This window comes from Pavona decussata, unplaced genomic scaffold (genome assembly GCF_977016875.1).
Source record: "Pavona decussata unplaced genomic scaffold, jaPavDecu1.1 SCAFFOLD_153, whole genome shotgun sequence".
Lineage (NCBI taxonomy): Eukaryota > Metazoa > Cnidaria > Anthozoa > Scleractinia > Agariciidae > Pavona > Pavona decussata.
The window spans coordinates 177,462-190,204 of NW_028145565.1; the positions used below are offsets into that span (position 1 = coordinate 177,462).

General features: G+C 37.0%; 2 protein-coding genes across 3 annotated transcripts in view; one reads left to right on the forward strand and one right to left on the reverse strand.

Annotated features, from left to right (window-relative positions):
* LOC146466112 (integrator complex subunit 1-like) overlaps window positions 1-2,773 on the reverse strand; it is a 43,566-nt gene extending 40,793 nt beyond the window's left edge. The window contains exon 1 of the mRNA XM_085127709.1: window positions 2,642-2,773. Coding sequence (XP_084983835.1) covers window positions 2,642-2,690 — 49 coding nt within the window. The 5' untranslated portion in view covers window positions 2,691-2,773. The remainder of the gene's footprint in view (window positions 1-2,641) is intronic.
* A 126-nt stretch (window positions 2,774-2,899) lies between these two features.
* Window positions 2,900-12,529, forward strand: LOC146466113 (uncharacterized). Of its 2 annotated transcripts, none has more exons than XM_085127692.1 (11): window positions 2,900-3,070; window positions 3,258-3,298; window positions 4,046-4,430; window positions 4,873-5,126; window positions 5,980-6,091; window positions 6,738-6,795; window positions 7,418-7,500; window positions 7,817-7,958; window positions 9,380-9,447; window positions 9,840-9,962; window positions 11,977-12,529. In XM_085127692.1, the coding sequence occupies exons 1-11, from the start codon at window positions 2,993-2,995 to the stop codon at window positions 12,058-12,060; spliced, it is 1,428 nt and encodes a 475-aa protein (XP_084983818.1). In that variant the 5' UTR covers window positions 2,900-2,992; the 3' UTR covers window positions 12,061-12,529. The 2 variants fall into 2 exon arrangements, with proteins under 2 accessions (XP_084983818.1, XP_084983820.1); XM_085127694.1 differs by having other exon boundaries at window positions 7,424-7,500; window positions 11,977-12,199.
* The last annotated feature ends 214 nt before the right edge of the window (window positions 12,530-12,743 follow it).

Sequence of the window (12,743 nt, forward strand, 5' to 3'; positions counted from 1 at the left end):
CGGAGAGCCCCATCAGTCGAGACTTTTAAAGTTAGTCTAAAATCGTTTTAAATTAATAATGAACTTTAGTATCTTGTCATTCTATGCATGTCATTAATTTATTTTATCTACTTTTATCAAATTTGCTTTTATTGATATAATATATTGTATTTCTTTTTAACCCATTATGCACCAGCCGTTTCCAGAGGTTTTCCAAAATTCAGCAAAATTGGCAAAGTGGTTATTTCCTACCCCATGTGCAGTAAAAATACATAACTTACAGGGCAAAAAAAAAAACAACACCCCTTTTGTCTAAGATAGTTAAAATTACTGATAATTATGGAATAAAATACACTAGTTGCCAAAAAACAAACTTGAAGGTAAAAATTTCCGAAATTTCGATGAAATTTGATCTGCGCGTCACATGGGTGAAATTTGATCCGTCTCGAGAGCATGTGTTTGTGTACGCAAGATTACACAGTTGTCACATTTTCTCAATGAAAATTGAAAGAAAAAGACACAGAAAGCTTTTCTAAATGAAAAATTTATTCAGAAAAGTCTTTGTTTACGCCTTAGAAAAAAATGAGTAAAATTATAAATGCGACACGAAAGATGCGCAAGCGATTTGAAGGAACAACAAGTCCATTTCGAAGCAAATTTATCAACCTGTGCGGGGCACATTTTTCAAATATTTCGCAAAAACTGTTCAAAGTACAAAGAATCAGTCAATTAAAATAATATTTCAGTACACATTCACAATCAAACCCGTAATTTTTTGGCTGTTGAATTCCCAGAAGTGCTCAAAAATTTCACAGAAAGTCTGTGGCCAGAATTATGATTTAAGCTGTCTGCTCGCTCGTCGCCTGGATAAAACAACAATTCGTACTCTAAGCGCAATTTCTTCGCCATTATTTCTCGGATTTCCGCTGTCAAAACGGTTGAGTATTCCTTAGTAGTTCTTCTTTCGATTTACCATTACAAAAAGCTGTGTTTTCCTTCGGAAAATGTGAAAATCGGCGACTAAACATTTAGCCCCGTGGCCCACGAGGCAACAAAAAAATAAAAAGCTCTTTTGTCTAGGTCCCCCTAAGACCTAAAAAATATATGCGAAGTAATTGGATTCTGATTGGTCAGTCCTTTCTGAAGACAATGAGAGCAATAGGGTCCCGACAAAAAATTCCCTTCTAGGGGAGGTAGGCTCCAAACGCGAAGTGTGCGCGATTGTGCCCGAAATCACAGCCGGTTTTGGCTGGCACAGTGCGTAACGGGTTAAATTGTTGTACAATGTAAGAGCATTGAGATTTTAATGTAATGTGCCAGAAATAAATAATTATTATTACGATGATTATTATTATTATTATTATTATTATTATTATTGGAAATAATGTGATGGAATATGATAAGCCTGGTGAATAAATGAGAATGATGTATTAATCAGTAAATGACACAGGCATACTGGGAAAAAACATCTGAATGCTCCTATCAGGAGTCGAACCTAAGACCTTCCAATTACTAGTTCGGATGCTCTACAACTGAGCTACAGGAGACTCGTGGGAGCTAAGGCCATTAAACTAGGTTCATGGGACAAACATCCTACATACTGCTAGGATTGGATGTCAATGTGTGGCATATGTGCAATGGAAATAATGTGCTGGAATATGATAAGCCTGGTGAATAAATGAGAATGATGTATTAATCAGTAGATGACACAGGCACACGCGGAAAAAAATCCTGGATTATCATTATTAGCACTCAAAGCACATTATTGTTATTCTTATTCTTCTTATTATTATTATTATTACTATTATTACAGTCCTACCCAAACAGAAAATTATCATGAAATAGAGCTAGAGAACTATAAGAATTTAATTTCCATACGCTCAGTATGGAGCTGTGCAGAAAGATTTAGATTTGTTTACACGCAAAGCTGAAACAACTATCGGCTAGATTGCAGAATACCCGGCCCACCAAATATCTTACTTGAAAAGCTGCTCCCGTAGTCCCGCAGTCGTGTTCTTTAATGCTGCTCTCGCAGTCCCGCAGTCATCGCGCTACACACGAATATACCTTGTTCTTTAATCCATGAACCGAAACAAGCATGCTACACATAAATATGTAACTCGTTCTTTAATCCATGAACCGAAACAAGCAAATCCATGAGCCAAAACAAGCTTAGATTTAAGTACCCATTGACTCTGGGACTGCGGGACTGCGGGACTGCGGGAGCACTCATTTTACTCACTTCATTTAAATATTCATTGACTCTGGGACTGTGGGACTGCGGGAGCACTCATTTTACTCACTTCATTTAAATATCCATCGACTCTGGGACCGCAGGACTGCGGGAACACTTGTTTTACTCACTTCATTTAAATTTTTATCAACTCTGCGACTGCGGGAGCATTCCTTTTTCAATCGCTCCTAACTATCTGATTCAAGTATTGATGGTTTGCATGTGACGTTATGGCCGCCATGTTGGTGGACAGGGAGTTCACTGATATTTTTATGCAAACTTTGTGAACAAATTTTCTTTCTTTGTCCACCAACATGGCGGCAATGCAAACCACCTATTCACCATTTTTTCAGCTGAAAGCCAGCTCAACTACAATAAAGTTATACTATAAATTTAGGATATCAGCAGGAGTACAAGCATTTTACTCACCACGAGGGCCCGTCTTAGGCCTTCTTACTCCTGGTCCACCTTTGTTCATGTCGACAGACACATGAAAATTGAAGAAAATCAATGCATAAACACAACGCAAAATGTGTGCACCCGGCCCGCCATTTTGCTTGCGGTAAATTAGTTCCCAAGCCCCACCGGGAAATTCCTAATTTTACGTTGGTTTACGTTTTTCGTTTTTTTGGTCGTGTATGTTGCACAAGCTGTCTTTTAATGGACAGATTGTGTAGTTTGCGTAGTGTAGTAAAAGAATGGACCCAAGATGGCGGCGCACATTTTATGTTACTTATGATGTCATTCAGCAGATTTTAGTTCTTATCCGTTTAGATTATCATGGAAAAGTTGAGTGATGAGATTTTAGTTAGAATTTTTAAGTTTTTATCGGCGAGAGATCTTTGTAGGTGCTCTCAGGTAAGACATTTCTACTGCTTGCCTGTTTGATTTAGCGAAAGCCGGCTGAAAAGTACCCGGCGAGCAGAGGCCCTTCGATCTTCCTAGATAAGTCGGGACTTATCTAGGAAGATCGAAGGGCCTATGCTCGCAGAGTAGCTGAAAAGATGTTTGTAGTGAATTCAAGAATTCTGTTTTATGACTATAGGTGTGCTCTGCATGGTGTCGTCTCGCAAATGACTTTCATTTGTATCCTTTTGTTGATATAATTTCACGGATAACTTTATTACGTGTGTAAACCACGAGGTTTCTTCCGCTTCCATTTCTGATATTTCTGTCGCTTGCAATCAAGTACTGGTATGAACTCGTTGATTGGAATTGGAAGCACAAGCAGATAGAGAATCAACCAGGCTCCAGTTGTTCAAAGGCCGGATAACTTTATCCAGCGGATAAGTCACTATCCGACAGTTTCAATCTGTGCAAAGATTTCAGTATTTCCTTGTGCACAAGCGAATATTCACAAACTAACCACAGCTTAATTAGGGAGTGTATGAAAACCTTGGACAACATTCAAAGTGAAGTATATTTTAGACGCTGAAGAGTGCCTTATCCAGCGGATAAAGTTATTCGGCCTTTGAACAACTGGGGCCAGATCACATAGCTCATTCCCAATCCCTTTATGCGAGATTTAGAATGGAAAACATGGCAGCCATCTGCCATTTCAAACAAAAGCAAGGCTTCTGTCTCTGCTTCTGTTGTATTAAATCACACCAGGTCAGAAGATTCTTCTGATTCCGACTCTGATTCCAGCTCCAATTCTGTTTCTATAGCCATGGTTGCTAGTGTGAACCAGACCTAAGAAATTGGGAAATAGGGAGATTTACAGGTACTTATAATTAGTATCTCATGATTAGTCTTCAGAGATAGTAGAATTTGAATATTCCTTAGCTTACCAAAGCCTTAGTCAACTACTTTCCTTAACTTAACTGTTTGCAGATGGAAAAAATTGTTTGTTGAATCTTTTGGCAAGTTTATCTTAGACCCATCTTATTACAACAGTGTGTTTAAAGCTCAGTGGAAGGATTTGTTTATATTACGGTCAAACTGGTTTAGTGGACACTGTCATGTACAAAGTCTTCATAGAAAGTCTGTCACCCCACATCATAAGCCGGAACTCACTAAAGTTGTGTGCTTAAAAATCTCAAACTGTGGTCGTAGCCTTTTAGCAAGTGTTAATCAAGACTCTAAATTAGTTCATTTGTGGAGTTTGATTGACAAGAGGTCCATTCATGTTGTCTCTTGTGAAAGTGTTGTTGGTTGTGTTGACTTTGGAAGTGAATGCTCAAGAAACTTTCTGATCATTGGCCTTTACAATAATAAGGTGAGTTGAATGAAGGGTATTACCCAACTAGTGTAAGTAGTAACTTTATTGAAAATTATTTTGGGAACAGAAATTTTGGAAAATAATTGATTGCCATTGAACTGACTCGGAAAGTTATATTCAGCATCAAAAACTGACTTTGTCATTTTCTTGCTAATTTTTAATCAAAAGAGAGTAGTTACATGTATCTGTATTAAAAATGCTTTTAATAAGTACATCACCCAAAAATGTTCCCTGAAAATTATGAGTATCATCTAAGTCATCAATGAATTTTTAAACTTTATTTAATTAATAATGAGTACCTTTAGTTTGTGCTTTATTGAGTAATAACAGTGCCATAAAATCACCAGTGATTGGAATATTTATCACCACAGACAACTGGAATGTCAAGAAAATGCATTTAAAATTTATATGAAAGAATTTTCTGATTTTTTACTTACAGTTCTGCCTTTGGGATTTCCAGAGGAAGAAGTTCCTCTTGAGCCAAACTAACATATCAGACATTTCAAGGGAGTTTATACCAAGAGAGAGCTACACCTCTCCTCCTGATAGTGCTGTGTGTCGTGTTAATCTGGTGGATAACAAGCTAGCTACAGTTAGTACACGGTGTATTGTGAAAGTTTGGCAGTTAGATTTCAGTCAGCCAGGACAAGTTACTTGTCACTGTTTGCATACTCTGACAACTTTTAAACCAAGGTAAATGATTTACAGAAAACTGACTTGTACAGTGTGCACTGGCTCCAGTTGTTGAAAGAGCAGGAAACCTCTCCCAATTTACTAGATAAACCACCATCCAACAGAGATGTATATTACTAGTCCTGGACCCAGTTGTTCAAAGGCCGATTAAGCTAATCCTGGGTTAGCGCGAACCTTGACTCAAGCCTTATTACTAACCAATAAAGATTTGTCAAAAACATTTTACTCTCTCAATTTTTATTTAGACTTTTCTTTAGCATTAGCTTAAAATTAACCCTTAAAAACAGTTTAAACTAACGATATTAAAACCTCGGTTAACTTTTAATCATGGATTAGCATTAATCAGCTTTCGAACAACCGGGCCCTGGAGTACATTTTTATCCCCTGGAGAGACCTGAATATTCACTCTTTGAACAATGAGACCCTGTTTGGGAAAGATAAATCTCTTTAATTAGGAAGAAAACCTGTAGATACACATGTTACTTCTGGCTTGTCTTAAACTGTCGTTAGATGGGAAAGATAAAGTTACAACTAGAGTCCACCAGGTTTGACTACTGAGATGATATTACTTTCTATATAATTGTTGTTTTTCTTTTCTGTTTGAGGGGGGGGGGGGTGGGTTGAAAGACAGCCAAAAGTCAATTTGTTGGTGATATCGACTGATGTTTTGGTACACACTGAAGAAATGTCTCCTTCAGAGTGAAGTAAAACATCATTACTAGATGGTGTGAAATGTGACTGTAACTAATTGACCTTTAGTTATCTATTTACCTTCATTCCAATGGCTGTTAAGATAGAAAAACAGCCTAGTAGTTTGTTTGTTGTTCAATATTATTGTTATTTTGTGCCAAAGGTGTTCTGTGTTAGACATTCAACTCAAGAGAGAGCCAGCTGATGGTGTTTGGTCTGTCTCCATTTCACACGCTGCTGAAGTCTTACAAAACTGGAATCTTATTGGGTTTCAGGTAGCTAACATTTTATGTTGAGCAGATCTTTGTATACATCTAGGTGCTGTTACATGTGGCAATTTTTCCTACAACTTGCAATGCTTTGCTCATAACACCCCCTCTTTGCACTTGTCTCATAACCAAAAACTTAATTGCAAATATATACCTGCCAACTTTTTCTGAGTCAAATGCGTGAGATTTTTGTCTGGTCATGACCGGGATTTCTGAAAATGTCTAAGCCACTTTCCGAAAATTTCCGACGACTTTCCAAAGACTTCCCAACGGTGCCGAAAATGTCTGACGATATTCCGACGACCTTTGAACACTTACGATTCAAACGGATTGTAGACATTTGAAAGCTTTTGCGATTGTTATAACGAGCAAAGAAGTAATACATAACAAATCTGAAATGAAATGAAGATTTTTTAGAACAACTTGTCCGGATTTGTGAATCAGGCGTGAGATATTGTCCTTGGTGTGTGAGATCGATGTCTCTAGTTTCCAGGCGTGAGACTCACTGATAATGCGTGAGAGTTGGCAGGTATACAAATAGGATGGTTAACAGTCACCCTTCCTATAAAGGTGTAAGTGACAAGTTAATAAGCTCCCATTATGTGTGAGATAAGAGTGTTCTTTTGCTCATTGTAAGATTTGATTCCACTAGGCTGTGAGATTCCAAGGACATACACTTCTTGACGTAGGACCTGGACCCCACATTGAGGGTATGTGCCATAGTGATAACATGTTGGTTGAAGTTCAGGTGCTTGTTGCTCAACGAGCAGTGGATGGCATGACCCATCCAGTGGATAAAATTTACTCCACTAATATTTTGTCTACTAGATACATCAGCCTAGATCAAAATATGACCTACACTAAAGCTATCAGAAAAAGAGTGAACGATAAAATTAACCAAGGCATGTTTTTTGAGAGGGTAGCACTGACCTGTGTGGAAGGTTACTCCCAAAATAGATGCTATCAGTATTTTATGGTCCAAAATCTGCATTTAGAGTAGCTTGCAGCAGTGCACTCAGTTAGAGCATCTGGCTTGTTGTATCAAAGGGGCATGACTTTGTCTTCTATTTACAAACATTGATCAAAATTAACTTTAACCATCTTTCTTTTATTAATATCAAACTGGTGGAAATAAAAAAACAGTTCCATGTAATTATCAGGAGAAAGTAGGTCACTCACAGACTACTTGAGTTCAAAATAGACATCATGAATGCACTTATACAATTAAATATTACCTACTAGAGTACTAAAATCACTGTGATGCAATAAATTTAGATTGTTTTTATTTTGTTGTTAAATAATAATCGGTTAATTGAATGAATTTGGTTTTAGATGTAGATTGTGCTGATGATGAAGGTGATTGTGATAGCTACCCATCAAGCATGTTTAGAACATCATTGATGCCACGACAGGAGGTCAAAAATTGCATTTTCTCCTTTCTGTAAACTGCTTTATTTTACTTCTTTTCAAGAGACAGCTAGTGCTAGTGTTAAGTCAGGCATGTTGTGATACCTGTCATTTATATTCATTTGATAAATGCAGTATTCATCAGGTGTGGCATTTTTATTTGATTAGGTTTTCAAAATAGCTCAATTTATTTAAGAAAGACATTTTTTTTTAATCGAGACTATCTTATCACCCCTAGAGTAGAAGTATGCTCATTGTAACTGATCTTTTATACTCTGTTTATAAATGCTTAATTGAGTTTTTTTTAATGCCTTTTGTTTACAGCAAATGGGCACCAGAACCTCTGTATCATGCCTGTCTATCAGTCCTTGTACCAAATTAGTCACATCTGGTCAAAATGATAACACCATCTCACTTTGGGACACTGCCACTCAGTCCCGTAGGCACATTCTCTTTGGACACACAGGTACCTGTACGTCATTTTAAACTGTATACATTAACATATTGACAGTGCTGCCATTTGTTGGTCAGAATATAATTATTGCAAGCTATATACAGGGGTGTTCAGTTTAAAAAGGATCCCTTCTCCTGATGTTATGCCCAGCAATAAACATAAGATGTTTCTTTCCAAGTTTTTGTCCATTAAAGGAAATGAAATGTTTCTCCCCAATCCTAAACTATGCACTCCACTCAATCATTGGCGTCGTCATCATTATCATCATAAACAAATAAATAGCAATAAATCATATACTTACCGGTAATTATCCTCTTCCTTAGCGGGACTTTTTAGGGATAATAAAAGAAACCAGACAGAAACAAATATTTTAAATAGCACATTTACGTATAAACAGGATATACAAATAAATTATATAAAATACAGTCAAAGCTCTCCTTGCGAGCACTTCCTTAGACGACCATCTCTAGTTATGACCGACACTAGGATTGACCCTGTTTTAACTTTCACCCAAACTCTTTTAATTAAAAGCTCCTGTAAGTGAACGTGACCACTTTTGGAAACCACCAAGAGGTTTCTTGCTTTATTTAATTTGTAAGCTCTTTAAAGCGACTAGTCAAAGAGTTTGATGTACTGTATGTGGAATTCAACACTTTTATGGAAGTGAACACTTCTCAATCTCAAACAAGCATCTATTAAGAACTATTTCATCGGGTCCTAGACTAAGGGTCAAAATATTGTCAGTGAAACTTTGACATTCAATTTGTACTTTATTTAACAGTGAACTGATATATCAAAGTCACGCATGTTATCACTCTAGTAATGCATCAGCACATTCTCTGATAGCTGTTGTGCAGTACTAGGCATACATGAGACATTGCAATCATCTGAATAAACTTAAATTAGAAAGTTTTAATCTCAGTAGATGCGTGACGTTTACTTTTGCCAGCCATGCCTCATAAAAAATACTTCAATCTATAAGGGACCAGCCTCTATTGTTTCAGTGATTGATTGCTTACCAGTGCTTATTCTCCTATGCGACCAGCTCTTGTTGTCGCCCACTTTTTCAAATTCCTGCGCTGTGGTGGTCGCTTAAAGGAGCTTATTCTCTTAAGCGACCAGCTCTAGTTATGACCACTTTTTCAAATTGTTGCGGTGGTTGCTTATGAGAGCTTCGACTGTAAATGGGTATTTTCAGTGGCACATCCACAGAGTGGCTGTTCATCCACTGTTTTGAGGTCAAATTGGAATTTGGAAATTTTTTGTAGTGGATGGAGGAAAACTGGAGTACCCAACAAATACGCTCAGGATTTGAACCTGGGAGCACAAGTCTGCCTCTCTGCCTTGCTCATCATTGTCGACTTTTTTCAAGCTTTTAAATCATGACAGAAACAAGAAAGGTGAATCTGGTATCTGTGACATTTCCTCCACAGGTGCTGTGACATGCACTGATGTAGATATGCATAAAATAGTTAGTGGATCTAGTGACAGAACAGTTAAGGTACGTTGATGCACCCCCATTTCTTTGTATGTACATCATCATGCATACAGTATGCATTATGTGTTCAAAGTTGCCCAATTTGGCTTTCCCTGCTTACTGCTCATTGACATCTTGGACAGAAGAGTGCCTCCTCATATTTTACAGAGGTATTTTTGCACATTTATCTCTTTTCTTATAAAACAAACAACACTAAATGCAGAAACTAACCAGTAACCTTGAACCACTGACCCTCTGACCTTCCAATAAAACATCTGCATTGCTAACAATGTATTACATGAATACAACTTATATTGACATAATTATGAAAATAACATTAAATTTATTCCCAGAAGTCATTTCATTGTAAACTTTATTAATATAAGTGTACTTTTATCATTGCTCATTTAACCAAGGTGTGGTCCTTAGAAAGCGGTGATTGCCAGTTGACATTGCCAGGAGATCATACCACTGGTGTTTCCTGTGTTACTTTCAATGATCAGTGGGTTATTAGTGGTGATAACTCTGGTGAGATCAAGGTACGTGTATTTTATATTTATATTTTTCCCTAATATTGTGATATTTTCCAGAGTGAAGTCTTAATGGGCCAAGTATTGAGACAAAGTTCAGACACTGCACATGTTCAAAGAAATCTAACCATGGTCTAAATTGGTCTTATTGGTTTCAATCTGGCCAACCCAGTGCAAATAATAATTATTAAGCATTGACTTCTGCTGTCAAGAATACATATATTAAATTATTTATTAGTGACTAGACATACAGCTGTAGATTGAACAAGGACAATGCCTCCTTTTCTTACCATCATGATGAATTCTCGGTTTTCACTGTCACGCCATTGAAAAAAAAAATCGAAACCATTCCATGAATGAAGTCAAGAAATTGACATGGTATAGAGGATAAATAAATAAGGCATCTGTCCAAGTGTCAGGTCTGTGCGGCATTCCCTACTGGAGTTATTTGACAAAATGTTCCACATAAATTTATAGAGCTTAGTATGGAGACGCCATGTTTGTGTCCCTCTGAGGGACACAAACATGGCGGCCGGAAATACGAAAAAACATCTGGAGTTCACTTTTGCCAGAAAAGAGGTTTGTTTGCCCTTGTGAATTTTCGAATGTTTAGCGTAATATTTCTCCTCAAACTTAAATTGTTTAGAATGCTGAAAATTACCCGAAGAGTCATTTTTAAGATACGGAAAAGCTCTGTCACGGCCGTCCTCCTTATGTCACGCACGATGGAAACTCGGAAATTGAAACCGTTTTATTTTCAAAAGGAAGCATGACATCGAGCTGAGAAATTGTGAACAGACATATTTTTAGGTAATCTTTCCTTGAATGAAGGTAAAAATTTTGTAGGCCTCCCAGTTTTGAATTCTAGAATTTGGTGACGTCACGTGAAAACCAAGAATACATTCTGTGCTTTTTTGGAATGGTCCGAGAAACTTGTATTTCTTAAGGACAGTGCCTATTAATACCGAAGTATTTTTGTGCGGTTTATTACTATGCGGGAAAAGCAGATCTTAGGAAGGGCTATTGGAAGTCAAAAAGAAAATTGGGGGTAACCACGCATTTTTTCAGAGATAATTAAACATTAGTATCTCTAAAAACCGCCAAAATATAAAGAAATGTATGGGATTTTTTCCTAAATTGAAGCCTAATTATCTCTGAAAAATGTAAGGTTACCCCCAAATTTCTTTTGGGATACCAAAAGCATTTGGTAAGTTCTGCTTTCTCCGTATAGTTTTAAACTGCGCAAAAATGTTCCTGTATTAGTAGGCACCACCTATAGGAAACCCGAGTATCTCGCGATGCGCAGAACATATGCGCAGTAAAACAATAGTAGGCACCGTCCTTAAGGATTGTGTCTACTAAAAAAAGATATAATTATAATGGTTAAATATTACTGATAGTAACTATGCAGGAAAAACAGATATTAGCAAGGGTTATTGGAATCCTAAAAGAAAATTAGATGTAACTGGTCTGTGGTAAGAGTTTTCCTTCTGACCAAAATTTGGTTCAGTAGTAAGGGAAATGCACTGAGTGGGTATTACCATGTTTATTTTGTTTGTTATTCAACCAAAAACAGACTGGAAAATAACGATGAAAATATAATCTCACATGATACTGAACGATGTGGTATAATGGATTTCACAAGTGTAATTATTATTACACAAACATTGGGTCGGAAGATGGGCATAGACTTCTAAAGGCCAGGTTGGGAAACCACAACCTCATTCCCAAGCCTAATTGCAGTTATCGAGTGAGCTGAGCTGCCTGTCTGAGGCTTGGGACTGAGCACGATAGCACAAGGCCATCCTGGGCCCTTCTTCTTGATCAGCTCAACGGGTGACGTCACGTTTGGCCACACACCAAGGAGAACTGGGGATTAGAGTGGGAAAACCAGATATCAATTAAAAGGTGTGATAGAGAATGAGGGTGGCTCACTCCAAGCAAGAATTTATGGTGGGGGGTGGGGGGTGGATTTTAAATTGGACTTACCAACTGGCTTATTGTTTATTATTTGCTCTTGCAGGTGTGGGACTTTGCTGTGAACAACCTATCAGTTTTACAAGATTTAGACCCACTTCCAAGAGGAGACCAGCATCAGGAACATTGATATTCATTATACAATATGTATCTTTCTTTGTTATAATTACTTGACTCTAGAAATATGCATATGGCCAAATCATGTTTATGTATAGACAAAGCTGAAATTTTAAAAAGAACATATATTTAGTTTTAGGTAGAAAATAATATCCTTCAAGGTTTTTATTCCATTTTATAAGCTTCTGAATACACACATGGTGTATGTTAATGGTTGACAACACAACACCATCCTTTGTTTTGTTTATGTTAATAAATAATAATTTTATTTGTGTACGTGTGATGTGTTCCAGAAAACAACCATCCCCTCACACGGGTTTTTTTGTGGACCTCCCTCCACCTTCATGATAGTGATGATCATGATGTCTTAATGTTTTCTGGAACCACATAGTAAACTGAATTTTTTAGTGTAAATAACAGGTTTACTCTATGTTTTTCTTTTAAAATTAAATTCCCTCTAACTACTTTTTTCATTTTAGGAGAAAAAAAATAACAAAATTAATGAAACATTATAGAGCTGGGCAACCAGACCACAAACATCAGGGAACACACTTCTTTAAATGAACAGATCTTTCTATGGCCATTTTTAAGGTATAGGATAGTTTTATTGCATATCCATGTCATGGATCCACTAAGCAGGTTTTAGACAGAAAATTAGTAAAGCATTAAAAAGAGGCAGCATTCAAAACATTCAAA